At 39.8% G+C, this 26,110-nt stretch overlaps 1 protein-coding gene across 2 annotated transcripts in view; it reads right to left on the minus strand.

Annotated features, from left to right (window-relative positions):
* The window catches only part of grik2 (glutamate receptor, ionotropic, kainate 2), a 186,774-nt gene that overhangs the window by 57,160 nt on the left and 103,504 nt on the right, over positions 1-26,110 (minus strand). For both annotated transcript variants that reach the window (XM_044033726.1, XM_044033727.1), the window contains exons 8-10: positions 12,521-12,664; positions 8,971-9,078; positions 4,170-4,283 (exon numbers count right to left, since the gene is read on the minus strand). In XM_044033726.1, coding sequence (XP_043889661.1) covers positions 4,170-4,283; positions 8,971-9,078; positions 12,521-12,664 — 366 coding nt within the window. The remainder of the gene's footprint in view (positions 1-4,169; positions 4,284-8,970; positions 9,079-12,520; positions 12,665-26,110) is intronic.

The following is a 26,110-nucleotide window of genomic DNA, read 5'->3' on the forward strand; positions in this document are numbered from 1 at the left end:
TCTCCGGCATTTAGCTAAATGATGCTTTGCAATGCTTATTTGTCAGTATGATCTATTGCAATTAATGTAATTGATTGTATGTATTCATTATTTCCACCAAATTTATCTCAGTTTGTCTTAAATGTGACACATTTTGGAAGGTCTACCAGCTACAGCAGCAGTTTGCATTTCTTCGTACCTCGTCCAACAGCAGCCGCCGTGAATATCAGCAGCCGAATGGAAGTGAAAGTTGGTCTAAAAGCAGAGGTTATTTTATTTTTCAGCCAGACATTTTAATTAACAAGCCTCTTTTTTTGGTTGATTTCACATAGGCCTACCTCTGCTCAAGGTGTGTAGAGAATGAATGAAAATGTTCGACAACACATCTCGTGCGTAGAAACAAAACCATGAATTAAAGTATTTTATAAAGAAGTGTATCCATAGCCTGGAATATCTATTCCACTGGGAGCTCCCAACATCTGTTTTCTGGGTGACACTTTTCTTCATTACCATGAACACACATTATTTGTTTTGATTCAATAACACATACACTATAACTATACACTGCTGTCTCTGATACAATAGTCAAACACATATTAGGTATTTCCTCTTGTTTGATTAAAAAAAACACATTTCCCATTTTAGGGAATTCCTGCATTAAAATGATTGTGTATTTGTTGTAAAGTGAATCTATTGATTGATTGATTGAAATACATCTTGTTCTAATTTTATTTTAAATATAGATACTTTATTAATCCCCTTGGGGAAATTATTCTCTGCATTTTGACCCATCCTAGAATTAGGAGCAAGGTTGGTACCTTGCTCAGGGGTACCCCAGCCCTTTCGACCTGGTGGGGACTTGAACCGGCGAAACTTCCAGTTACAAGCCAAGTTCCCTTTCCACTTGGCCACAGGCTGCCCCCAATTGGAAAATACTAAGACGGACAAATGGTCACTGGATCTTTATCCATAACCATATTATTTTTTCTGCAAAAACATAAGCAAAGTATCTGCATCTGGGCAGATGATGCAGTGAAGCAGTGCATCATTTGTTTCCTGAGGCACTGGCAGATTCTGCCACCCTGCTGCACCCTGTCACCAATTTACAGTGCACAGTATTGTTATAAAAGGCATTTGGCAGTGGGAGCTAATGGTCACCAAATAGCCCTAGCACTAATATTGCTGCTTGCAAAATAAAAATGAATCAAATATGATTTTACACAGCTACAGCTTTAAGCAGTTAAGACACTTTATGTTCACTGCATGCTGAATCAATATGAGATAGTGTGTACTATGTATATGTTTTCACACAATTTGAATCAAAGTAACCCTGCGCATAATTAAAGAACTAGGTGCGAATGAAGAACGACATAATATGTGAGTTGACCAAATTTTCATTAGAAAACAATGAAACCATGCTGTGCTCAATGTATAAAAATGTAAAATATAACCTTGCACCACACTGGTACAACTGATATTAAACCATTAAATATAGAGTTTAAGTGGAACCTCGTCAAAATGTATCCATACTGCTTTAATTATTTATTTTCTGTGGGTGAACTGACTTTCCAAATAAGTGCAAGCAACACAAACAAAGCAAAGGGCAGCTCTGTGCTCTATCTGAAACATTACTCGCTGTAGCTGCAGCTCCATTAGCCTAAAGGTACTTCATATCCACAGCAACGTTATGCAAGTGACTTTTTAAGTAGATAAACTGTTGATAAGCCACGATCTCAACAGTAATTACATCATGTTTTATAGAACATAATCCCTGAGAAAATTGTGAGAAGCTGGATGAAAGTGTGCATCAATCAAGTGTAACAAACCTAATTATTGTCAGCCCTCTCCTCATTTCCTCGCTGCTCACAACCATCACACGTCTCCCCACGACTCAAGCATGATATGGCAATTACAGCCATGGAGAGTCTTTGCTAATAACTGCAATCCAATCACATCACAGCACGTGTGGAGGGAACGGAGGCCTGAGATAAATAATGACAACCCTCCATTTACTTGATATTGTTATTTTTATGCTTGCCTCATAAATGGTTTTCTTTCAGCTTATTCAAGTTTCTCCTCCACTGTAATACACTGTTGTTTGCAAGAGTATAGGAATGTTCATAGACAGTCTGTGAAGCACAAGAGGTCAGGTACATAAACAGATGACCAAGTATGTTATGGTGACAGGATATTTAATTTCAATAGAAACATTGTGTTCATAATCTCTGCAAAGCAACAAAGTGGCACTAATGTAGAGTGATTACAGCCTGTGACATTTTAGCAAAATGTGCTTATCAGCTTTCTTGTTGATGTTAGTTGAGAAAAGAAATCATATTCCTGCCATAGCTGTACGTTACAAAGATGAGTGTTAATTAGCTTTGCTCAGTATAAAGACTGAACCCTCTGTCCAACGTTGAAGAACATTCTCAATAACTCTCTAATTAACGTGGTGCAGAACCTTTTTTACTGCGTTGAAAACTACACTTTGAAAGTTTATTGTTTGCTTACACCAAACGCAGGGCAAATCTATATAGTGAGGGAATATTCACCCATTCTGGAGGGAGGTTTCTTTTCCCCCAGTTCTGTTCCAGTCTCACTTTGCACTTTGCCTTTAGCGTGATTGCATCATTACATGCTGAAACTTTTGCCTGGTGAACAGCTGTGTTCAGTGGCTCCCTGGAGACTTTTAATGACTATGAGGCAGACAGAAGCTGCTCACAATCGCTTAGTTGATGGGTGAAAAACAGGGGTGAAAGAAGCCCACGGTTAAATTCTGTGGATTAATCCACAGTCATTTCTGATGAGCCATGTTCTATCAAATATATAAAGTAAATAACATAAAACACGTTTTTTTTAATCATTTACCTCCTTGATTTTCAGTTGCATTACATTACTGTCTAACCTGTCTTTATTGAATGTTTGAAAGACTTAATATTGGTCTGAGTTGAATTGAGTCAGGTCCTAAAGGTGATACATGCATATGAACCCATTGATTTCAGAACTAACTGAACGGTGAGATACGCTTGAAATCCATCTACACATGTCACATGTAATTATCGAAAACTGGTATTTATAATCAAATACACAAATGTAATAGTGTTGGTACAAATACAGTCATGGCTGTCTTACCAGTTTTTTTGGCACAACTGGTCAGAAAGATAGTGGTATAATATGCCTGATAAATTGTCCGGTGGTAGGGAGAGCGGCAAACCGTAAGATCTTATTGAACAATCAATCAGTCAATCTCCCTCGCCTAAGCCTTGTCCCCCCAAATTGCAGTGCTCCATAGTTGCAAAGTCAACTGGCAGTTTGGGATGGCGGTGCTTTGGGGTACTGTTACTTCAATTGATTTAGAGAGCAGCATCCCCAGCAAGTGCCCTTAAAGAAAGGGCATTTCAGGCAAAGCATTGAGGAATTCTTCAAAAGGAGAAGCTTAAAAATAATCACATCTTTGGTTGGAGTGTATTATGGCTGAGAGCTGTTCTAGCTGCCTATAATTGGTCTCCACATAAGGCACCATTACAATTTGATTTAACTTTAAACAGACATTTTAAAGCTATAATATTTCATTACACTTTGTCAGCCCAAATAGAAGAAGACAAGTAACAAACACCAAATTGTCATTGAATATCAATGCATCAAATGAATCAAAATAATAGCCATTTACCTTGCTGTATTCAGGGGCTATATTATGTTTAATATCAAGAATACCAATGACAGTGAGCAAATAGTAGCAACACATTTGGCCAAAGTGGAGATGATCATAAGTGAACTTCAGAAGCAATCACAAGTAGTACTCTAAGTATGACTGTACACATCCTGGCATTCAAATGCAGATGTGTCTGTTGTTAGTGTATGTTGTCAGAGAGAAATTCACTCCCCCTCAAAAATTGAGGGGGAGTGAATTTCACGCAACTGTAACATGGATCAAGGTTTTAGTTAGTAAGGTGTTAAAAAGTAAGGTGTTGTCAGTCATAATATTGTGGTGATGGCCACGGGTCATTGAGAAAATGAAGCAGACTCATCAGCTGCCGTCCTCATCCATAATGGTTCAGGTTTTATTGTTGCCCACTCAGATTTTGAGCTTGGTAGGAATGTACAAACAAACATTAAAGCTGCTCAACATAAACATAAAACAGAGAAACAGTTGTCTGCAACTATTTAGATGGATTCATGTAAAATGATATTACCAGTATGGTGGAGACAACCAGGGACCGATTGGATAAGGAATCAGAGACATTAGTCGTCTTCCCCTTCTGGTTGTCAGTCATGTTCAGGCCACTTGGAGGGTCCCAGGTACCGATCTGTAAAACCAGACACAATCTATTAGCTATAATGCTTATATCCTTTGAGGGTTGAATGTGGGCCGGTCCCAGCTGACATTGGTTAATAGGCAGGTAACACCGTGGACAGGTCACTACTTCATCACAGGACGGACAAAAGGAGACAAAGAAGCACTCACATTCACACCGACAGGGATTTTAGAGTCACCAGGTAACCCGAGCATCAATGAAAGAAAACCTCTGTGAAAGAAAAGCTATATAAGACTAAGAGGCAATCACTAGACAGTAGATGTTAAATTCCTTAACTGATTTAGGGACATAAAGCTAGAGGTAAAGTCCAGATACAGTATATGGTTCATACAGAACAAAGTAAATGGCACGCTCACACACAGAAAGAACAATGCATGTTTAGTGCAATTCATTTTTTAATTAAATCTCATTTTAAGAAGAAAAGCAGCAGCAATTTGGCAAGGTGAATGTTTGAAAATGTTATGTTAATCAAGGACTACATATCTATATTTAAAAATATAGTTTATTTTATAGGGTTGGAAAATAGCAGAAATATTGCAGAAATATGACAGACAAGGGAATTAAATACAATGGTGAGATTTGGGGGATTACCGCACATTAGGGGGGGATTATGTATCAGAGGTTCTGCAAGTTTATGTGACTTTTGATTAGTCTTAGCAGGTTTCTTGGCATTTATAAATAGAGATAAATAATAGACAAGGATATCAATACTGTGACTGGACAACTCCGTCAGACCATGCAGTGCGTTCAGTGACAATGTTTTATACACTCATATTATTCACATGGTGTAATTATGGCAGGGCAACACAACCACAGGAACAACAAACTGGTAAATGTTGGGGAGAGCTTGTGATTTTGGTAATAAAAAGCCAAATTTGCCCATTAATTTATAATGGACAAAAAAACACAACTATTCTGTATCAAGGACAATGAAACAAGACAACCAGCATTGGTGCCGGTCAAATTATTTTCAGGTGCAACCTGCTACCTTTTAGATGTTGCCCTGCCACAACACACCTGATTCAAATGAATAGGCTTTTGCAGAGCTTAATGACGAGCTGACATTTGAGTCTGGTGTGTTGGAGCAGGGCAACATCTAAAACATGCAGGGCACGAGGACCAGGACTGGAAAACACTGAAAGAGTACAATACAATTTAGAGGTAATTGAACCAAGAACAAAATTGTGGGACTGATGTGTATTTATAACACCTTTATAGTCAAAACTCTTGTTTTGCCATTCACCACTTTACACCCATTCACTCACTGCTGGCACAACTGGGCGACCCCTCGGGGTCCAAGAGTGGAGAGCCACGCCAGTGAGCTGCACCTGATTTGATTACCACCTCAGATCAGATTAGATGAGATGACCCAGTGAATTTAATCATTTTACCAGGTGGAGGAACATGGGCCATTTCAGGTTCAGAGTCTTGCCCAAGGACGTTTTGGCAGAAAGACTAGAAGAGCCAGGGATCATACTGCCGACCTTCGGATGAGCCACAGCCACCATTATGGTGTCTGTAATGGTTCTTGAGGCCCTTTAATACCAATTAATCATTCAGAATGCCACAGTTGACCAGAGTATTGCTGCTGACCATGATTGCTGTCACAGATTTACCATCTTTTAATGGCTTAGTATTGCTCAGTGTTACAAAGCAAATATTGCCTCCTTTTCAATTCATGACCATGAAAGGGATTTCAGTATTTTACTTCAGCATCATCTCCAGTCAAAATCTTAGATTGGCTGCATGAATGTGCTGTACAGTGATCTGCTGTGACTTAAACTATGACAGAAAATGGAGGCCTCAGCTTTCAGTGAGTGTATGCTGATCCTCAGGTAGGTTATTACCTTCCTGTGTGTATCACTACAGAGGATGCGATCAATTGTGGATACATAAAGAGAACAACCTGAATCACCCTGAGGACACAGTTGACAGCCATGTGAACCCTGGACAGTGTCAGAGGGCATTTTCTCCCAGAGTCCCACAGGGAATTATGTTAAAGATGATGTAGGATCTGGATCGGCCCTGTGGCCTCCTGTAGAGGGGAGCATGCTGCTGAAGGAAAAAGGTAGAAGAGGATGGTAAAGCTTTTGGATATTTCCGCAAGGCCTGACCTGTCTGCCTTTCTTCAGCACCACTCTTTACACCAAAGCACCCTCCCCCCATAAAACCCTAGCGATGCCTTAAGCATCACTGGAAGGAACCACAAACACTTCAACCCACATCAGCCACACACTCCTCAGGGCACCTCTGATACCCTGCGTGAGGGGCCAAGATAGGCTTTATAATTGCAAATCAACTTTGTAATTCAGGCTTCATGAGGCTTGAGGGCTTCTGAAGGGTTTTTTATTAATCGAGTAAATTATTCATGGAGGTGCCGGCTCACACAGCACACAGCACCCAGGACAGGGGTCAGGAGCTGCTGAGAGGCAAGCACCAGTGAGGATGCTGAAGTGTGAAGAGTAAGCACTTGCATATGAGAATATTATTTGTATCAGCAGTGGTAGCAGCTTCTCTTTCTACTGATAATCTAATGAATTTCAAATTAAGTGCTGAACACTCGAGAGATACTGTTCCTAACTAGGGATGCACCAATATCACTTTTTTGAGTATGGATGTGAATACTTAACAATGTGATTACAATACCTACAATTACACGTTTACACCAAACCTCTTACACAACTCTGGTCAAAGTGGCTGCTGCATGAAACAAAATGCTGATATGTTTTGCCTGTTTGTTTTATATTGGGGTTGATGTTTGTCCAATTTTAGTTTTGAGAAGCATTCATTGCTAACTCAATACAGACAAAGATTAATGTGAAACACAGAAGTGCCACCTAAACTAAATAGTCGTGGAAACTGTTGATATTAATGATTGTGCGGAATTTCAACAGTGCATCCCCTGAATAATGTTAGTGAGTCAACACAGCAAAGGAACAGCAGCATCACAGTTGCAAAATGAATGCAGGGAGAAGTGCAAAACGACATTCATAGCAATGTAATGCAACATCGTCCACCAAACCATTGAGTCATCCAATTAAAAAGATGCAGGGAATGTTCCTTGGAGGTCAATAGCAGGATAATTTTGCCTTTTGCCTAATGATCACTGTGATAATGTTACCAGAGTTGTAAAACCTTCACACTGTTTCATGATTCTGCATCTGGTAAGCCTCCATACTCATAGATTTGTTACATGAACTGAACAGACTTTTACCACTGCAGTAGTTCGATTTTTCTCTTGTTTTTAGTATACATGCCCCATAACTGCCAATTATTGTCATCTTTCTTTCATCCTGGAAAATCCCAGACTTTTCTTCAATGTTTGCCCTTATTCCACTCAGAGATAAGAGAGAAAAAAGAAGAGAGTTCAGAGAAAAAAAATAAATAAAACTGCTTGGGTTCCTGACAAGCTTTGAAAGTAGTCTGATTTTCTTCTACATTTGTTGCGTAACTCTGACTTTCTCTTTTGTTCTCCTCTGAATGGATGGTCGCAAATTCTTAAAAAGATATTTCAATTTTCTCGAAGATTCTGAAAATCACCAATGTTTTATCAAGAATGCCCTGCACACTCCAACATGACTCCTGACATGTTGTAATATAGGTATTGTGCTCTAATAAACACACATACTTCATTATTAACTTCATTTTATAAATGTATGATGAATGTTAAGAATTTTCTTAAGAACAAATTTAAGAAAAAAACCTCCTTCCAAAAAGGTAAAACAGTCCTTTGTACAACTAGCATTTCTTTTATAAACATAATAAAACATCTAAAGGATCGTGATATGGTGTATTGTGACACTGTAACCTATACCTCATCGGTGCCACACTGTCACCTCCGTTTGAATACATTGCTTTGGGGCTTTGGTATCACTGCTACATGCTCTGAAAAGTCGTGAGACAAACTGTCTTTTTATGTAAATGATCATCTCCAGTGCCTGTAGATGATCTATGAGTAAGTTAAATCATCTCTGTTTGTCTGTGAAGGTATGTTGGATTTCACAAGACATTGATTCACCTTTATGATTAGGCAGCAGTAAACAAACAAAACCCTCAGTTCTGAGATCTAAAATCTAAAATCTATATTTTTGTCAACAGACTTTGGTCTGTTCTCTAAAAGCAAGGGAAAACAGTGAACATATTCATTAGGTAGTGAACTTTTAAGATGAGGTACAGTGGACTGTATTGGGTGTGCCTTTTGTTAATTGGCTAAAGAAATGTCCATTGTCCATTGTCCCCCTATAGGAGCACTGAGCTTGTGCTGACCTGGTTTTCTCAGCACATAGAGAACTTATACGGAACACTATATAAGCACCTCATACACCCACACTTCAAATACTGTATATTAGACCATTTATGCTAAAAAAAATGTTTCATCACTGAATTCAAATTGAAAAATCAATATTAACCTTGAAGCTGGAGTGAGGACCGCAGCAGGTAAGTCATGCTTCTGCCTGATTGATACATTCTTTCCATTTATATATAGCTTTTATTCAAACTTCGTGCACAGATTATTGTGACTCATGGACCTCCAGCATGGCTGTCAGAGAGCAAACCTCTCTCTCCCTGAAGATGTGTTTGTTTGTTTGTTTGTGTGTGTCCATCTTACATGAATCACTTCACGACGAGCACAAACACACACTCACTCACTCACATATACAGACACACTAAAAACAACCTTCTCAAGTCCCTCCTCCTTCAGACTGATGACATCGAGGTCGAAGTCTGTCCTCAAACCGTTGGTCCGGTTGAAATTGATTCTCCCAGTCAGACCATCCCAGTGAGCCTAGATAGAGAAGTGGAGAGAGAGAGAATATCAGAGGGGATATTCAACAGTAGTAAACCTCTGCTTTCAAAAATGCTTTTGGTGTCACTGTTTGAAGCAAAGCAGTCAAAGAGTGATGACACACTATATATTTTTTTTCCTTGTGTCACACACTGCTTCTGTTGGTACAGTCTTCCTTGGCATCAAGGTGCCTACACAGACACTGAGGCTGCATTTGTAACAGTGGGAAGGCAATTACCCAATCTTTACAGATATTTAGGGGTGTGATAGGATACAATGTAGCATGAAAGTGGCTCAGAGCAGTAAAGGCTTCTTCTTCCTCTCTCTCTTTCTCAGGCTCGGGAAATCATCAGAGAGCTGCATGGGAAGCCCAGGAACTTCAGGGCTTTTAGCTGGATGAGTGGGAGTCAGAGATTTGGAAGTTACTGACTCAGAAGAGTCAAGTGTGCAAGAAAGTATTTGTCATACACCTTTGACTCAGTGTCTGAATGTGCAGTATCTCTATTTATGCCAGTGCTGGTCATAGCTACATTGATCATATACTCAAATGCTATCAATAGGCCAGGTCAGTTTATGAAAATGTCTCAAAGGAGACTGCAGATTCTCTAAAAAATATGACCAGATGCAAATGTCGGACAGCCTAGAACTGGACCTAGGATTTGACATGTTAACACAAAGCACATCACGGAGCATAAGCTATGTGGGTAAAGACGCACTGATCTTGTGAGCCAACACAACAATAACTCAAGTAAATCCAGCCGCCTTTAGCTAACTTGTGAAGATAACTATGACCTGGATGACTGAGAGTCTTCACCGACAGCACAAACATATCCTCATTGTTTTGCCGCAGGTTTGGGAGAGAACTGGTTTACAGTAGGTTTTATTTTTAGATTTACCAAACCTTTAAACGCCTTTATTCAAATAAAGAATGTCTTTGTGCTGTGCTTTCATTTCACTCAAAATCACCAAGACATTTGGCTCTGTGGAAAAACACATTTTATTAAAAATTCAATTTTACCACAGACACAGTGCGACCTTGACTTTAAGGGGCTGACTAGAACAAGTCACAGTTCAATTCACAGTGCTGACTTTTTGTTTCTTGTGCCTAATAGCAAATCAGCTCCTGTTCAGTACACACCAGTGATCCTGTGGTTCAAGGGCTGGAAACTCAGAGGCAAGGTATTGGTCTAACAAAGCATTTTGACACAGATGCACTGAGTGTGATAGAAAATACAAAGGATTGCACTCCAGCGAGCAAAGTGGTTCTGAAATTGGGGTCACCTGACCTCCAGTGATTTACAAAGGTGTTCCAAAGTGACCCCGGTAAAATAAGAATATGGTGTTCAAATTACCCGTGTCTACTAAAGATGGCCATTATTAATGCAGGCTACAATGATCTTAGCTTTGACAATAACACTATTGCACCATGAGGTATACTGACACAGGAGGAAATGTTCACATCTGTATCAGTGGATGTGACTATAGAAGACAATAGACAAAGTCTATGGAAATGGATGCAGACTGTAATATAATGTGCATTCCACATTATCTAATGGCCAAGTAGGCTAATAAATTTGTCTTATTCTTGCAGAGTTTGTCCTCTGGGGAGCATGATTCACTTATCAATGAAGATCATCAAAAGGAATGCTGACTTTCATAGAGATGTGCGAAAGTTGCACGGCATGATGCAAAGGCAATAGAAAGCCACTTTTCAGGCAGACTATTCAAATACACTGTGAGGGGTTTCCTGCACTCATCCCCAAGTCCCACCATTGAGGATAACGGTGAGAAGGAGCTAAAACATCTCTTTGTGTTTGTCTATTTCAGAGAATGAAAAGCCAAGTTCATATCGAGTGGCAACCCACTGTGGTGTCAATCACTGGTTTGTGATCGGAGCCTAGAGTTGGTATTCTGACAAGTGTAGATTTGTTTTTTGTTTTTTTTTTAAACCCAGAAGTGATGTGGACCTGTATGGAGGCTTATCCACTGCACATCCATCTACACCTGCAACCAGATGCGTAATAGATGGTATTAGCTGGCAAGCTCACGGTTTCCCCACCCTAATACATCCTGTGCTGTATCATCTGTTCCATTTGACTCTCGATCGGACCATAATTCACAAAATGTACATCATGCATTAAATAATAACGTTTAAAATAAGAAGAAGGTTCACTTCCAAACCATCATTTCCTGATGGCAGACACATCTGCTTCACTTTCCAGGCCCAGAGACCACGTCCATGTTTACAATGTACAGTAAGGTCTGTTCAAATTGTCAATTGTCTTATCTTTAATACTGCATGTGGATGATGTATACAGGCAGGGGACACATTTTAGCTACACTAAGTTGAAACTATAGTAAATCATTCCTTCATGAGAGTAATACTGTTGAGTTTACCACAAATGGTAGGCTCTAAAATGATCATAAAGTTGCACAAACAAAAACTGAGCATTATAACTGCCATGAGCGTAGGATTTAATGCAAGATTACTGGATTAGTTTAAGCAAGGTTGCCAAGTGAGTGTACTGTATATCCTAGCTGAGATATGGAAATGCTCACTAAATGTGAAGTGCAATCACAATCACAGCAAATGCATGCATATTCCATGTCTCAGAGAAGACTGGCCATATTATCATATAAGTTCCTCTGTACAGCAAAGATAGTGTCGCAGAAGCCTGTGTAGGTGCTCATCATTCAGGATTAACGCACAAGTGCCGCAAGTGACTTTTCTGCACTGAGCAAAACAGTGTCATCTCAGAAATGCTGGCAGTCTCCTGTGTGACTCTATAGGCTTAGAGATTTTCACGTCAGAGGACAAAGAGAGCCTAAAAGCAGCAAATGGAGAAGAGATAGAAAGAAGGGAAGGAACAAGGGGAGGGTCAGGGAAGAAACGATGAGATTTGCATGGTGACTGTGTGCTTAATATAGATACATCCAAATCTGTATGAGGGCCCCGAGCTTATCAATTCTCTTCCCATACGATGTAATGCTCAGCAGTCTTTTCATGATCGCTTCAAAAGAAATAACAGAAGTTTAGAGAGCACTAAATATAGGTTTCCTAATGGCCAGCATTTTCACAGATATAACACTGTGGATTAACAGTCACAGCTCCACAAATGCAGCAAACTGCAGTGTAAATATGTAAAACTCAGCTGATTTTGTGTTTATGTCTCAGCTCGGCTGCTTAATGTGGAAATTCACAGTAGTAAGCTCAACCTGGCACATTCAAACATGGAGTGTGTGTATGTGCAGACAAATGAGAATAAAACGACTTCCTTACACATGAACGCACATATTAATAATTTAGTTTTATCTATATTTCCGTTCTTCTTGACCGCCTTAGTCTTATTTACTTTCCATCACTGTCTGCCTGCCTGGGAGCATGTGTTGAAGGTGCTGTGTGTGTGGAGGAGTTAGAGAGTGGGGAGCAGAAAGCATCTACCTCTTTGATGAGGGCCATGAAGCGGTTCCCAAAGCGCCACGGCTTGTGTCGGTTGCACTGTAATGAGCTGACAGTGATCTGCTGAGACTGCTGCACAGCCACGGCCACCACGTGCACGGCATCATACATCAGTGCGGCGTCCGTCTGCGAGCAGAGACAGAGGGTAGAGACAGAGCTTTATTAACATGGAATGCAGCACACGACATATCACTGAGGCCTGGCAGCATGTGGATGTGCACAGAATCAGAGGAATATCAATATTGTGATGGCTTAATCAAAGCCCCAGATCAAGACACATATTTATAGATCTGCATCTTTTCATTCTGTGGACAGGATGGACATGAATATTTGATGATTTTACTGTTGATATTTTACACTCTGACGGGACAATAAAATTCCACATTGGACATGTGAATAAATAAATAAATCACAGTGGGTGATAAAACAAATCTAAAAAACACAGTTTCAGTTCTTATTTTAGATTTGTTGCAGTTGCAGTTTTTTAGACACTATACATTACTGACATTTTCAACAAGATTTTCAGATAATACATTTCCACACATTTTAAAAACAGATAGAGGAAAAACAGTAATTTAGTTGCGTTGGTATCTTTCTATCCTGTTCTACAATAATAATAAATGTTGTTTGACTTGGAGCAGTCCTTTCAAATCTTTCTAAAGCTTTTATATAATTGCAGTTGCTATTGTTGTGCCTTGCCTTGTATGACAGAAAATACTGCTATCTACATTGTTGTTCATGAGACCTGCAGGTAACGGCAGGAGAGAAGAGAGTTATTCATTCTTCATAGAGCTGTAGGTACAACAAGGGAACTATACATGGCATTTCCTCAATTCCCTATATTTAATTAAATAATAAAGGGTTATTTCTGTATGGTAATATTCCTCCATCTATATGCCAATTATCAATTTATTTTTGATGTCATTTGATGGTCAGCAGTATTTTAAAAACCCCAGTTTTACATCAGATAAAATAGCACTTTTGAACATACTTGTCCAAACGTAGCTCTAATTTGCAGAACAAATGGTGGCAGCCAACTCTTAAAAGCCTGCCAGAACACCTAATGCATGTTAGAAGTGAATTTAAAAATGGTTGTGGACCATGGTGGGTGAAATAATAGTGGCACTTTGCTTAAGAAATCCATGACTGTAATGCAAAATCCATGATTGTAATGCTGAATGCACAATGAGAGTGTTTTCAGCCTCGGCTGAAGCTATATGGATGATGGATGTAGACATTAACAGTGAAATTAAACCACTTTAAAAACCACAAAGTGAAAGAACAACCTTTTGTTCTCCCTGTCAATTAAAATATGCTGTCAATAATATTCTCATTTAATACAGCGACAAGAGACAGTCCAAGCAAATTAAATAAACCGCAAACAAAAGGCTCCCAAGCTTGATATGCACAGACACCCCATCCCAGCCTGATTCTCTGCCTGTACATATCTTTATGTAATGAAGTCTTGACAGGAAGCAGTCAGTCCAGAGAGAGGAGTGTCACTGAAACTACAAGTGTCAGTCATCCATGCTTCAGGAGAGAAGGCCATAATTCTGCAGTTCATCAAAAAAGAACGAAAGAAAATCTAATTAGTGTTTGTCTCGCTTGATTGAAAAGCAATCAAAACAGCTCTCCATAGTTGTTGCATGGAAATTACGTCCTAGGGTGGTTTGGAAAGCATTGTCCTGCATGCACGGAAAACGGAAAAAGGAAAAAAAAATAATGATCGTTGAACCTGCTGTTTTTTCCCATTCCAGCTCTGACTGAGCACCATAAGGCTGTGGCTGAAGAGGCCTGTTTTGTTATAATAGCCTGGAAAAGACACTCCAGTGGCTATTTGCCATGTGTCAGTGTGTGTGTGTGTGTGTTGTGCTGTATCTATATGCATGGGAGATGGCCAAAGATGTTTCAAAATCAGTCACTGTCAGTAAGTATGCCTTGTTGAAATTCAGACTGGCTGTGTGTGTGTGTGTGTGTGTGTGTGTGCCTGCAGGAGTGAGAGGTATTAATAATCAGAGGTGTTGAAGTACAGGGACTGTGAATATTTTTGCAATGTGGCTCTAACCTGGAAGCTGTACAGCATTCTTGTATGTCTGGAGATGGACCAATAAGTGGCTCTTATTTTGGTGATACAGGTGTCAACCAGTGCCAAATAGTGACAAACCATTAGGCATCCCACCATGACATAACCAACTGGTTTGTGAACTGCCATTTTGAAGCATTGGGTTTAGTTGTTTGGGCAGCAACATCTCGTCTTTTGAAAGCAGAGGAGCTCATGTTTAATGTAGCCACTTCCTGTACATACCTTTTATATTTTTATTTTATTTTAAGCATGATGACTTGTTTTCCTGTTGCTACGCGAACAGCCTTGTTGCCCAGAAAAAGCTGAATTAACCTGGTGACTATGCTGATACAAATAAATTAGCCTTGCTTAAACAGGCTTTTACACCTTCCACAATGACTGCAGTTCAACAGTCCTTTGTGTGTCTGGGTGAAACAGGTTTGGGGTGACGGCCTGCTTCACAGCAGCCAGTCTTTCCCTCAGTGGTGATGGCAGGCGCTGCAGGTCTATGATGTTCACACTGCCATCCGCTCTCTCCATTATAAACCACACAAGCCCGCAGGGACCTCATAATAGCAATGCGACACCCTGTCAGTCAATCACGGCACCGATGCTGCGAGCAGAGGGAGCCACAGCAGGATCTTTTGGGACACTAGACGTGAACCTCTTTCACCCACACTGGTGAGACACGGCTGGCACTGCTTCGCCTCACGACGACGATGATGTGGAACGTTCAACAAAAGGCTATGCTGACAAAAAGATGTGCCACACAAAGCATTCCAATCAATCCGATGTAAAAAAGTAAGACAGTACTGCATGACTTAAATACACTCTTAATTAAAATGAGCAGTCAAAATGTTCAGTGGTGTGCCAGAGTAAATGGAGATGAGCACGAGGCCTGATGGAGGAGTTTCTGGCAGCAGAGATTTGTGTGCCTCTCTCCTTCTCCCTGGTGCAAGCCTCACAAGTACCCGTCAGGCAGACTCGCAAATGATTTAGCAACACCGACACTTCACTCTATAAACATCTCATTAAAATCAATTATGTCACTCCTGAATGAAATTAAAGCTAAACGCTTTAAAAGCTGCTTTTCCCTTGTGTCAGCCAATATGAACATTACCCCTGATGCAGTCTATTTTTCCAGCTCATTGTTGCCGCCTTTCTCTCTCCCGTACACACACACACACACACACATGCTCCAACCCAGCTCATCAAGATTGCCATGGAAACAAAATGGTAAGAAAAAGCTTTCACACGGACTGGTTATTATTTTGTAAATTCTATCTAATTGAGCTAACTAGACAATTAAGGTTCACAACCAGATTTTATAAAGAGTGATAAAGCCACCGTCCTGCCTCTGATCTCACAATTGAAATCAAGTTCGCAAAATTCTATTCCATTTGATTTCCTTTTTTTTTATCTGGAGCATTTCCATGCCCCTTTGTTGCTCGTTCTTTTCTCTGTCACACATCATTCACACTTATCATATTAGCTCATATTCTCTAGTATCAACATGACTTTTCAATAAATTACTTCCTTTTATATTATTTGTAGGAAGATTTGTTGATTGCCGCACTGACTTCACTGAGAGATGAAGTAAATTAAAAAATCTTTCTTTATTACTGAACCTCCATTACCTATAATCTGAGTGTTTCAAATAAAACAATACCATCATTTTATTCATTAAACTCATGTTTGTTTTATCAGAGGTAAGAGATGAAGATGACTTTATAGCCCCTATAAAGTTGACATGGCAGACAGTGATGGATTTCTTCTGAAGATTCCTTCAAAAAGCAGGACATTAGCCGAAAAAAAAAAATAAATAAGAAGAGGAAGAGGGCGGATGGGGTGGGCGGGGTGGGCTGTTCTGTGGGCCTTTATTTGAGGCTGATTCCCAAAGCAGTGAAGGGTGGTGCCGGAGCTCTGCTGGTCACGCAGAAAGCTCTGGTCACACTGCTCTGGCTCTTTTGATTGAAACATAAACACCCTGAGAGATGAGGACACACTCATTGCACTGTGTGTGCATGTGTGTATGCGAGAGGGAGGGAGAGAGATTTAACACTTGAGTGATGCACAAAGCAGCTCAGTTCTCTCGCTCTCCTTCCTTCCCTCAGTGCTCCGCGGCTATTCGGGTCCCTCCTCCGTGCTACTTGGAGGGATTAAAAATTGAGCATGTTTTGTACACTTTTGGAAGCTCTCAAAGGCCTCAGTCATGACTAGGTCACTCACTGCCATCAGCTACTCTCGCTATTCTCAGCACTGTACATGCAATCTCTTCTCATATGTCATGAATTGTATTATTCACTGGAAACAGCATATTCTCTGATGGTAGGTGGGACAGGGAGCCTCTAAATGAGTCATATACCTGCTCCTGTCTCTCCAGGCATCCAAACTGAAGGCCCTAACACACTCAATCTGGATATAATTTATCCCTTTACTGAATAATAACCAAAACAGGCATTGACCACTAACATGAGGCTGCATGAAGTGGTAATCCAACGTGACATTTCCCTTTGGTTTGGTTTGTGCCATTTTGAAATGTCAAGTGTAGGATTTTGGCCAGGACCATGTTGGCTTTTTGAAGTGAGAAAAAGTTAAATTTTGGACCATTTGTAAAAAATCGACACGTGGTGTATTGAAAAAGACCTAAAACTAGTCTGGCCATTGAAGAGAATCAAGGTTTCACACACTTCTGCATTTGCATTTGACCACAAGACTACATCCATTTTATAGTCAGTTTACAGGCTGCATTCAGAACCAGACAGAACTAAATATACTTTCAAATGTATACAATCCAAACAGATATGTGATGAGATTCTACTCTTCTCTAACAGAAACGTGTGATTTGAACATGGGTAAATACAGGTTAAGTTAATTTTGAAAAAAAACAACAAAAAACATCTTGAGTGCTGAGTCCATACCGCATGAAGGCCCATAAGTCACCGCCACCTTTATAGAGTGATTAAGAGTCACTTCACACCTTGTGTGAGTGTTCAGTACATAGGCCAGTGCTAAAATTATCTATTTTATTTCCAGATAAAGTAAAAACAATAAATTTAATCTGCTGAAATACACTGCAGACACAGACCTGTGGTCCCGAGTGCAACTATAAAACTGCATTGGCTCCCAAATCAGCAGAGCTACGGTCGTAAAAAATACGATGTGACTGAACCTAAACGAAGACCTCCTGCAATTACTGTCAACAATCATCACTCCAGAGCAGAAGGAAGAGTGATGTAATGCCCTGCTTCAGCCGCAACATGCCCGTCACATATTTATGAAAAAGACTTCCCATCCAGAATGTATCCCCCCTCACACGGTTACCCTGGCAACTGCTCACCCTCCCTATAGGTCTAAGAGTATGTTGTTCAGGCTGTATATGCTATTAGGCTCTAGGTTTAATTAATCAAACAAATAGATGTTATTTAATGCAGTAAAATTAACTTTTAATGATTCTTTATTAATACACATACCCGGGTGAACTCATCTAATAAGAACCTCAGGAAAACACAACACAAACAGATCGATGCAGGCAACACACACCTTAGAAGTGTGTACACAAACACAAAGCTCTAGACACAACATTAAACAAATGCTGCTGCTCTGATGACCATGAGCATCCACACTGAGAAAATGACACAAGCATGTACCTTCATGCTCACATTACAAAACTTACTATTACAAAAACTAACTTTTTTGGCAAATAAGCAAGTCAATAAGCAGACACAAACACAATAGGTGCTACATATAAAGTGAATGCATGCTTTGGAAGACACTGCAGTTACATTCACAGCAGATATTTGTGATTTGAGATCTAAATTGTGTTGGAAGGTAGTTTGGACTGCGGACGTCCTGTGAAGTTTCACAGCTCAAGTGTGAAGGCGACTGGTTTAAATTTCACAATAACCAAGCTCACACTTGTCTTCTATTTTACTCGCCGGCATGAGCGAACAATGAGGTGTCTGAGATGGATGAGATTGGTGCTACTTGACCGACTCTTTATTCAATTATTTTATTAATTTTGTTTTTTATTTACTGCTATTTTTGGTCAGTGGCTTTGGTGAAGTCTTTACAGCATACGCACAAACAACCATTAACTCACTTCAGGAAAAATTTAATTTCTCCAATCAACTGTAGTAAAAACGATGACAACAAACTTTCCTTTGTTAATTGCATACCTGGACATTGTGGAAATTACGAGAATGTAATGTATGGTGTTGACTTGAAAAAGTGTATTTAAAAGGAGGCTGAATCCAGATGTTTTAGTTTAACACTTTAAAAAATGTGGCACATGTGTAGAATGTTCTTGTGTCTTGGAAACTGTCATATTTGGTCACGCTATGTGATCATTCAACTGTTGGACCATAAGATATTTTCCCCTTGTAGCTGTCAGGTTTGGTCCAACCAACCCATTGATCATCTCCTTCTCTTGTGCTGCTCCTTTTCTTCAGCAGTTTCATCAAATCCAAGTAGAGCAACAATATTGATTCAAAGAAACAAGTGGACACATGGGTGTGGTGACACAGTGCCAGCTGAAAGATAGTACATGGTTACCAAGAACATGGACTTGACCCATTCCCTGAGGCATAAATTGAAAACATAGCTAAACTCATTATGTTTTGTGGAGTATAAAGTGTGGAGTGACAGAGTTAATTGTTTCTTTAACCGTCCGCAGCCATTTTCAACACACTGTTGCAGCTATACAGAGTGTAGACCTAAATGGTAAATGATCCTTGTTTATGTAGATGTTTCTTGTCTTGATGCCCACTAAAAGTGCTTTACACTATGCCTTTGGCATTGACACACGCACACATAGAGCTCATCTATATGTATATCACACCTACTCACACTCTGCTGCCACAGCAGTCAGGGGCAATTTGAGGTTCAGTGTGTTTCAAAGCACATTTTGGCACGTGGACTGAGGGCCTGATGATCAGTCAAACAACCTTCTGGTTCACAGATGATCTTCTTCACCTACTGACCCACAGGGGGCTCCATGTAATAAACAATGAAACAGTCTTTGAAAGACTACGCAGATGTTTATTCTCTTTATAGCTCACATGAGTTACTCTGTTTCAGGAGCCTCTCTTGATCCAAGAGTTCATTTTTTCTGAGTTGTTTATTGGTGATTTATGTAGAAGCTATTTGTTCTCAAATTGTGGCCATAAAGACACTAATTATATTTGTAAAAGCACCACCCATTACCAGACCATCATGAGATGGTCAACTTTTACAACTTTTAAAACTACACAACTGCACAGCTATTGCACATGTGCAAAATCAGCACAGAGCCCGGCAGAGTTTGCAGAGCATGCAATACAATCAAGAAACAATATTTTTGTTTCTCAACTACAGCAATAAACACAGATCAGCCTACACTACAACAATGCCACAGCAGAACAATAGAAGTTCTGCATCAGAACAACTTTGCTGACTTAACTCACTCTTTACTATGCAAATGCATATTACAAAAGGATATGAGAGGTCATAAAATGAAATCAAGTTAGCACATTAATGAGGCTGCAACACCTTTTAGTACCTTTTACGAGCTCATATCAGTTTATGGGAAATTAAGCCCAAGCTGTAGTGTGGTAAACAGGCCTACAAACCATTATATCCATGTATTATATTCACCTTTTTAAGGTTAGGTATTACATTATAAATCAATATGTTTGGATCGGAACGCCCACAGTTTTTTGCTTTTCCCTTTTTGAAAAGATTTTGGAAAGGCTTTCAGCAGCCCGGCGTTAAGAAGTAAGAGTTTTGTGTTCTTTGCAGTTCCAGGTGGTGTTCTTGTTTGGTCACCATCATAAAGATGCAGCAGTAGATTCTGTAAGGAAGTAGACACAGGTATGGAGCTAGAGTTGTGGCAGAATAACCACTCAAGCCTTGAAAAGCACTGTTTGTCACATGGAAAACACTAATACGTGGTCTCACAGCATAGGCGTTTTCTAAATTGAATAATTATGGACAAAGTCCAGGTGGATAACATTCCATATCTTACTGGTTAATTTCAAAAAAGAAATACCCCTCCCACCAGTTCACTACAAAGCCTACAATGTACTCATGTTGCTCCACTAGTCCTGCAACTTTTTAAGTACAAAATATTGACAGGGTTACTAAAATACAGTCAAAGTGAAATACAGGTACAGAGAATTAAAGTTACTACTGATGACCATATCTTTCTTGGTAAGAAATTACAGGATGCAGCCATGACCCAGATACATGTATCTTCGTATTTCCATTTTATATATTTATTTTATTTTCAGTGTTCATGCCCAAAAATAAACACAAGCTGAGAAAAACAGAGTCTGATCCTGCTCTGCGACATCGGCAGTAACACCATTAAAGAAATGACAGTGACAGTGAGAGAGAGAAGAAAGAGCATGTCACTTATTCCCTCCATTAGTTTCATTAGTGCAGGAGGATGAGGCAGATTAAGACCGCAGCGGGTTGGATGATGATGCAATTTGGCAGGGTTATCTGTTATTCCAGGCCTGGCCATTTTGGCACCTCTGGTTTGGCTAGGTTATAATGTGATGTGATGCCGGGGCCCACAGAGGCTGCATTGCTGTTGCTACCAGCCTCACTGATTAAAATCTGCTCTCACCAGCCAGTCTCAGTCTGGTTACCCTTGTGCTTCCCTCTCATTTCCATCCAGCACTGTGTAGCTTTCACTTCCCATCCCACGCCATGTCATAGGAAGGTACCATGGAGTTTAAGAGGCAAAGTTGGGCCTGGGCCAGATATCTCAAAGGGTTCCACAAACACATCCAAATCAGTGTTTTTAGAGAAGATGAAGTGAAATAGGTCAGAAAAAAACTCTATTGTGCTTCAAACTTTCAAAAAAAGTGCACCATAATCATCATCATTTGTCAAAAGGAAAGAAAGGTCCCTGTTGCAATGTGTAATTAATCAATGAGACTTATAATGCCGCATTTACACTGAACACAAGTCTTCGCCTCATGCCACTTGCGTCATTCACACCGCCCGTCCTGACCAACGCAACAGAGGAAATACAGAGGACATGCTCTTACATGTGAGCTTTGATTAAAAAGTATTAAATGCTGGTGGCAGTGACACATTTTGGTGTCACGCTTCATTGTCGTTTCATTAAACCATCTCACAGATGCACTTCAATTTTATTCAAAACAGCTGACAGCGGTGGATCACAACTTATATACATAAAAAAACAACCAAAAGGCTCGTAGTCAATTTTCTGCGGGGCTTTACCAGATGCTAATATGCACAATAGCCCACAGCCAAAACACTGTTTACATTCATCCATTGTTGACATTGGATATTGCCGATGTGCAGGTTTTGTTGTAGAACTATTGTTAAGGTGTTGGGAGTTCCACTGAAGATTTAGGAGAAATGTTTTTTTAACCAGAGAGCGCAAACAACTACTGTACTTCCTGCTGACATCATGTTAAATATTATTAAAGTGTGAAGCTTGAGGGCTACTGCACCAGACACTAATTCAAGACACGGGGAACGTGGTATGATGCCCCATGTCTCTGGGCGTTGTACAGCACACAGTGTCTGGGAAACATACTCAGTGCAAAATGGCTCACTGATGAGACAGGCCAGAGGACAACGGGAAGACTGGTACAAGCTGATGTGCAGAATACTATTTCTGCCCAAAAGAGTTTTGAAATAGATGGCACACAACTGAAGATGTAGGAACTTACTGTCACATATGGGACCATGAAGAAACCGTGGTCATGTCAGACATGGTTCTAGACTCCATTAATTAGGGGGCATTAAGAAATCTCGACTGGTCAGTAACTGACTTGTCTCCTAAGTGGGGGTTCTTTACTGTGAGCTCTTTCATGTATTTTAAACTGAAGCTAGATAAGCTATACATAAATGTTGGGAAACATCAGGATGATTTGGTCGGGTTCAGTTACAGTTAATGATCTTGAAGTAGGCAACACAGTGGGTAGCCACATTTTTGCTCATAATGTGGAACCTTGACATCCCAGTTTGTCTGCACATCAAACCAATGTGGTGCAGTTTTATTCATGTTTGCTAACATACTTTTATGAGGCTCCAAAAAAAACCTTTTTTCTCTTCTGGTCAATGAAATAAATGCTCACAAATGCAGTGGAAAAGGCAACATTGTGCAGGAACTTTGTGATCTGATAAATCAATCCCCCAATTTGCAAAAGGTGCATTAATCAGGCTGTATCAAGAGATTTACAACATATTTGTACAAAGACATGACAGTGGTGTTTTATGAGACTGATCTTGTCTCACTTTGAAAGGAATCCATTACAGAGCTTTGCTCTTTTTATTCATCACAACATTACATTGCTAAAAGATGCTCTGGGAACAAACCAATCAACAGGACAAAGGATGATTGGGTGAAGCAAAGCCAAAATGACCTGTCAGATGTGGATTCAGTATGGGGGGCGAGTACTGTAGAACATTTTAATGATCTTCCTCTAAGGTCTTGAATGAATTCTAATTTGTGGGTGAAGACAAATGTTTGACTGGTATTACCAAGTTTGGATTGCTGCAGTACCCGCAGCAGTACAATAAACCAGTTCAAACAGCAGCTTTTGGTAGCTTCAAACAAAACACATCAAAAATATCATCCTATAAAAACTCATGCTATATCAGCTTGCAAATCAAACAAAAACCTTTTTGAAATAAAAGAGCAGGTTGTGAGATGGGAGCAAAGTGGACTGCCTCCAGGCTGTTGTTGATTTCTGCAACTCTGCCTGCGGCTAAGATTCCAGATGGGGTTTATACTCTTTAACTACACAAAAATCAAATGTTTTCTCCAAAATAATTCCCATGGCAACATTTTTTTTCAATAAGTGTTTGGCTACAGTGACCAGTCCCTTTTCTGTTAAACTAAAAACAATGTACGCTTCTGGGAGATATAATGTTGAGTGGAAAAAAGGAGCAGAAACGTGCAACAGGAAAAAAAAGAAAGGGGTGCCTTTACCATTTATGCTGTAGAATTGTGTCACAATAATGGGCCTCAATATGAGAGTAAATTGACTGTGTAAAACCAAATCATTACTATGACTGGCTTTCCGTTGTAATGACAACATGCCTCTCTTCACATTCCATCAGCGTACATGCCCCTAAAACGATACCAGGAAATGAGTCCTGAAGATGACTGCTGGCTGCCAGTGAGAGTGATAGAGATAACAACAGGAGGATCGCTACAAGACATCAACACAAAGAGCATTGCTGTGTGCAAGCATTGCATTGAGATACTTGACTGGAACCAGAATGCAAAAAGGCAAGATGGCTGTGAAAGTGGCAAACAACAAGATCTCATCGGTTGCATGACCGAACAGATTGCTATTGAAAAAATTGAGACATCGATAGTTAGAGGCTTTGGCCACGAGCTGAACTTAGTTCTGTCAAACACAACACTTAATACATGAAGATTTTCTCACAGGTTATCGACCAAAGTCAATGGCCCAAATACAGCTTCAAAACTTTTATGGTAATGGAGTCACAGAATGTGCTCTTTAATAAATAAATGAAAGTCTATCCCAGCATGCATTGGGATCATGTCATACGGTGGATATCATGGATTTGACAAACTGCACATGCCAACTGAGTTATGGTTAGAGGCTTGTGACGGCAGATTAAAATATGGTTCATTTAATTCAACTACAAAATTTGGTCAATGAGAACTGCATCCTTTCTGTGAAACTACCATTTACCTTTCTTATAAATAGATATAGAAACATTTTAGATCAAATTGATCTAAACTGGGCATCGCTTTCCACCACAACATGGTCTACAAATGATTCGCTATTCACTTGAACCCTGGGGTTGCCCTAATGCTAAATAACAAATCATGAACATTTACCATATTATATTTCATGAATTACTGCGTGATTCCTGATAAATGTACTGTGTATGTTCTGCATTCGGATCAAACCTCAACCTTTGAGCTGACGTGTGATCTTGTCTAATGAATAAAGTCAACCAGCAAGCAACAAGCAGCAGTGAATAATAAAACTAAAAACACAGTGAGTCAGGGACATACAACTCCACAAAACTGAGCGCATTACATGTCTAATGGCAGACAATCACACCTCCACAGGCAAACGCAAACATCTATCTTTATGAAAACGCTTGATCTGTCCTCACAAACCCCTACAGCAATGCTACATGCGTAGCCTTAGTACCATGATTTACAGACTGCAGACTTTTCCCCCTGCTCCTTCATTCTAAAGTTAAACCCCACCCCTGCTATTTTTACTTTTGTTTGTGTGAAGTAACAATGACGCAAAAGATATGTTATTATTACTATAAACTTCAATAGCTAATCAGGATGTCATTGTGAAAACTTCAATCTGTCTACAACGCAAATACAATTTCATGTCCTCTGTTATCTCCAAAGCAGTGTTGATGACTTCCTGGGGAGCTGGTAAACAGCCCTGCATAAAAAAAAACCACAATTTTACTGCAGCAGGGCACAACACCAGTTTTGAGGTAAATTAACTGCATTCCTAAAGGAGTCTACTGTTGAGCAAATATTAACAACACCGGGAACGAGGCTTGGACATTGTCTGTTAGCGCTTTAACACTCAAATGTACTCAAAACGTGACTAAAATGAGTTTTTAGTAAACTCTTCACTAACAAATGGGCTGTAAAAATCAAGGACATACTCAGACGTATCACAGGTTGTTTGAAGCCATTTATAAAGCCTGCATATGAAAAAATAAATAAACCAAGAAGTGTTGTCTGCTACCCAACACACAACGGATTTCTGGAGAATAAATGGAAAATGTACAATGGGCCATAAAACAGCTCAAAACTCCAGAGCACTATAACACACAACAATAAGCAGCACTAACAGACCACATTAGAGCAGAATTACAGCTCCACAAGCTCAACAATCTTGTTGTAAGGCAATGTTGCTGCAATATCACATCTACTTGGACTGCATCTTTGTCTCAGTAGAACAAACCTCTCACTTCTTGAATTAATTAGCAGTGCCTAATAGATTTCTCATGCTCAGGATCTTCACCCACTCTCGTCTGCCTGATTACTTATGCAGTTTTAATCCATCTTTGTCTGTAAAGCATACAGTAACATTGTTCCACCATCCTCTCCTCAAGCAAGTTTCCTTGTCAGGTTGAAACAAGCGCCTGACTAAATAGAAACAGGGATACAAGTTTCACTTCACAAATAGGAAAAGCTCATCCTCTGGTTAGGATTTCCTTGGGGTTGGAAAATTGGAGACTCTGCTGCGAGAGCATGTTTGGAAAATGGTGCTAGAAGAACTTCCTGCTGCGATATGGAGACATGCATTCTGGTGATCCAAGTCAGATCACTTGTGTGTATTACATGTTAATGTCAGAATGCAAACTGGTTGTTTTAAAAGAAATAAATTGTGGAATAGCATTTAGTCTGTCCTCATTAACTGTACACTGAATGTGTGTGTGTGGAACAAGGCAAATAAAAGGAGCAGGTGTATGGTATGGATGTGTTAAGGTGTACTCTTTTTTTAAATTCAGATCAAGTCCAT

The sequence above is a fragment of the Solea senegalensis genome, linkage group LG9, assembly GCF_019176455.1.
Source record: "Solea senegalensis isolate Sse05_10M linkage group LG9, IFAPA_SoseM_1, whole genome shotgun sequence".
Lineage (NCBI taxonomy): Eukaryota > Metazoa > Chordata > Actinopteri > Pleuronectiformes > Soleidae > Solea > Solea senegalensis.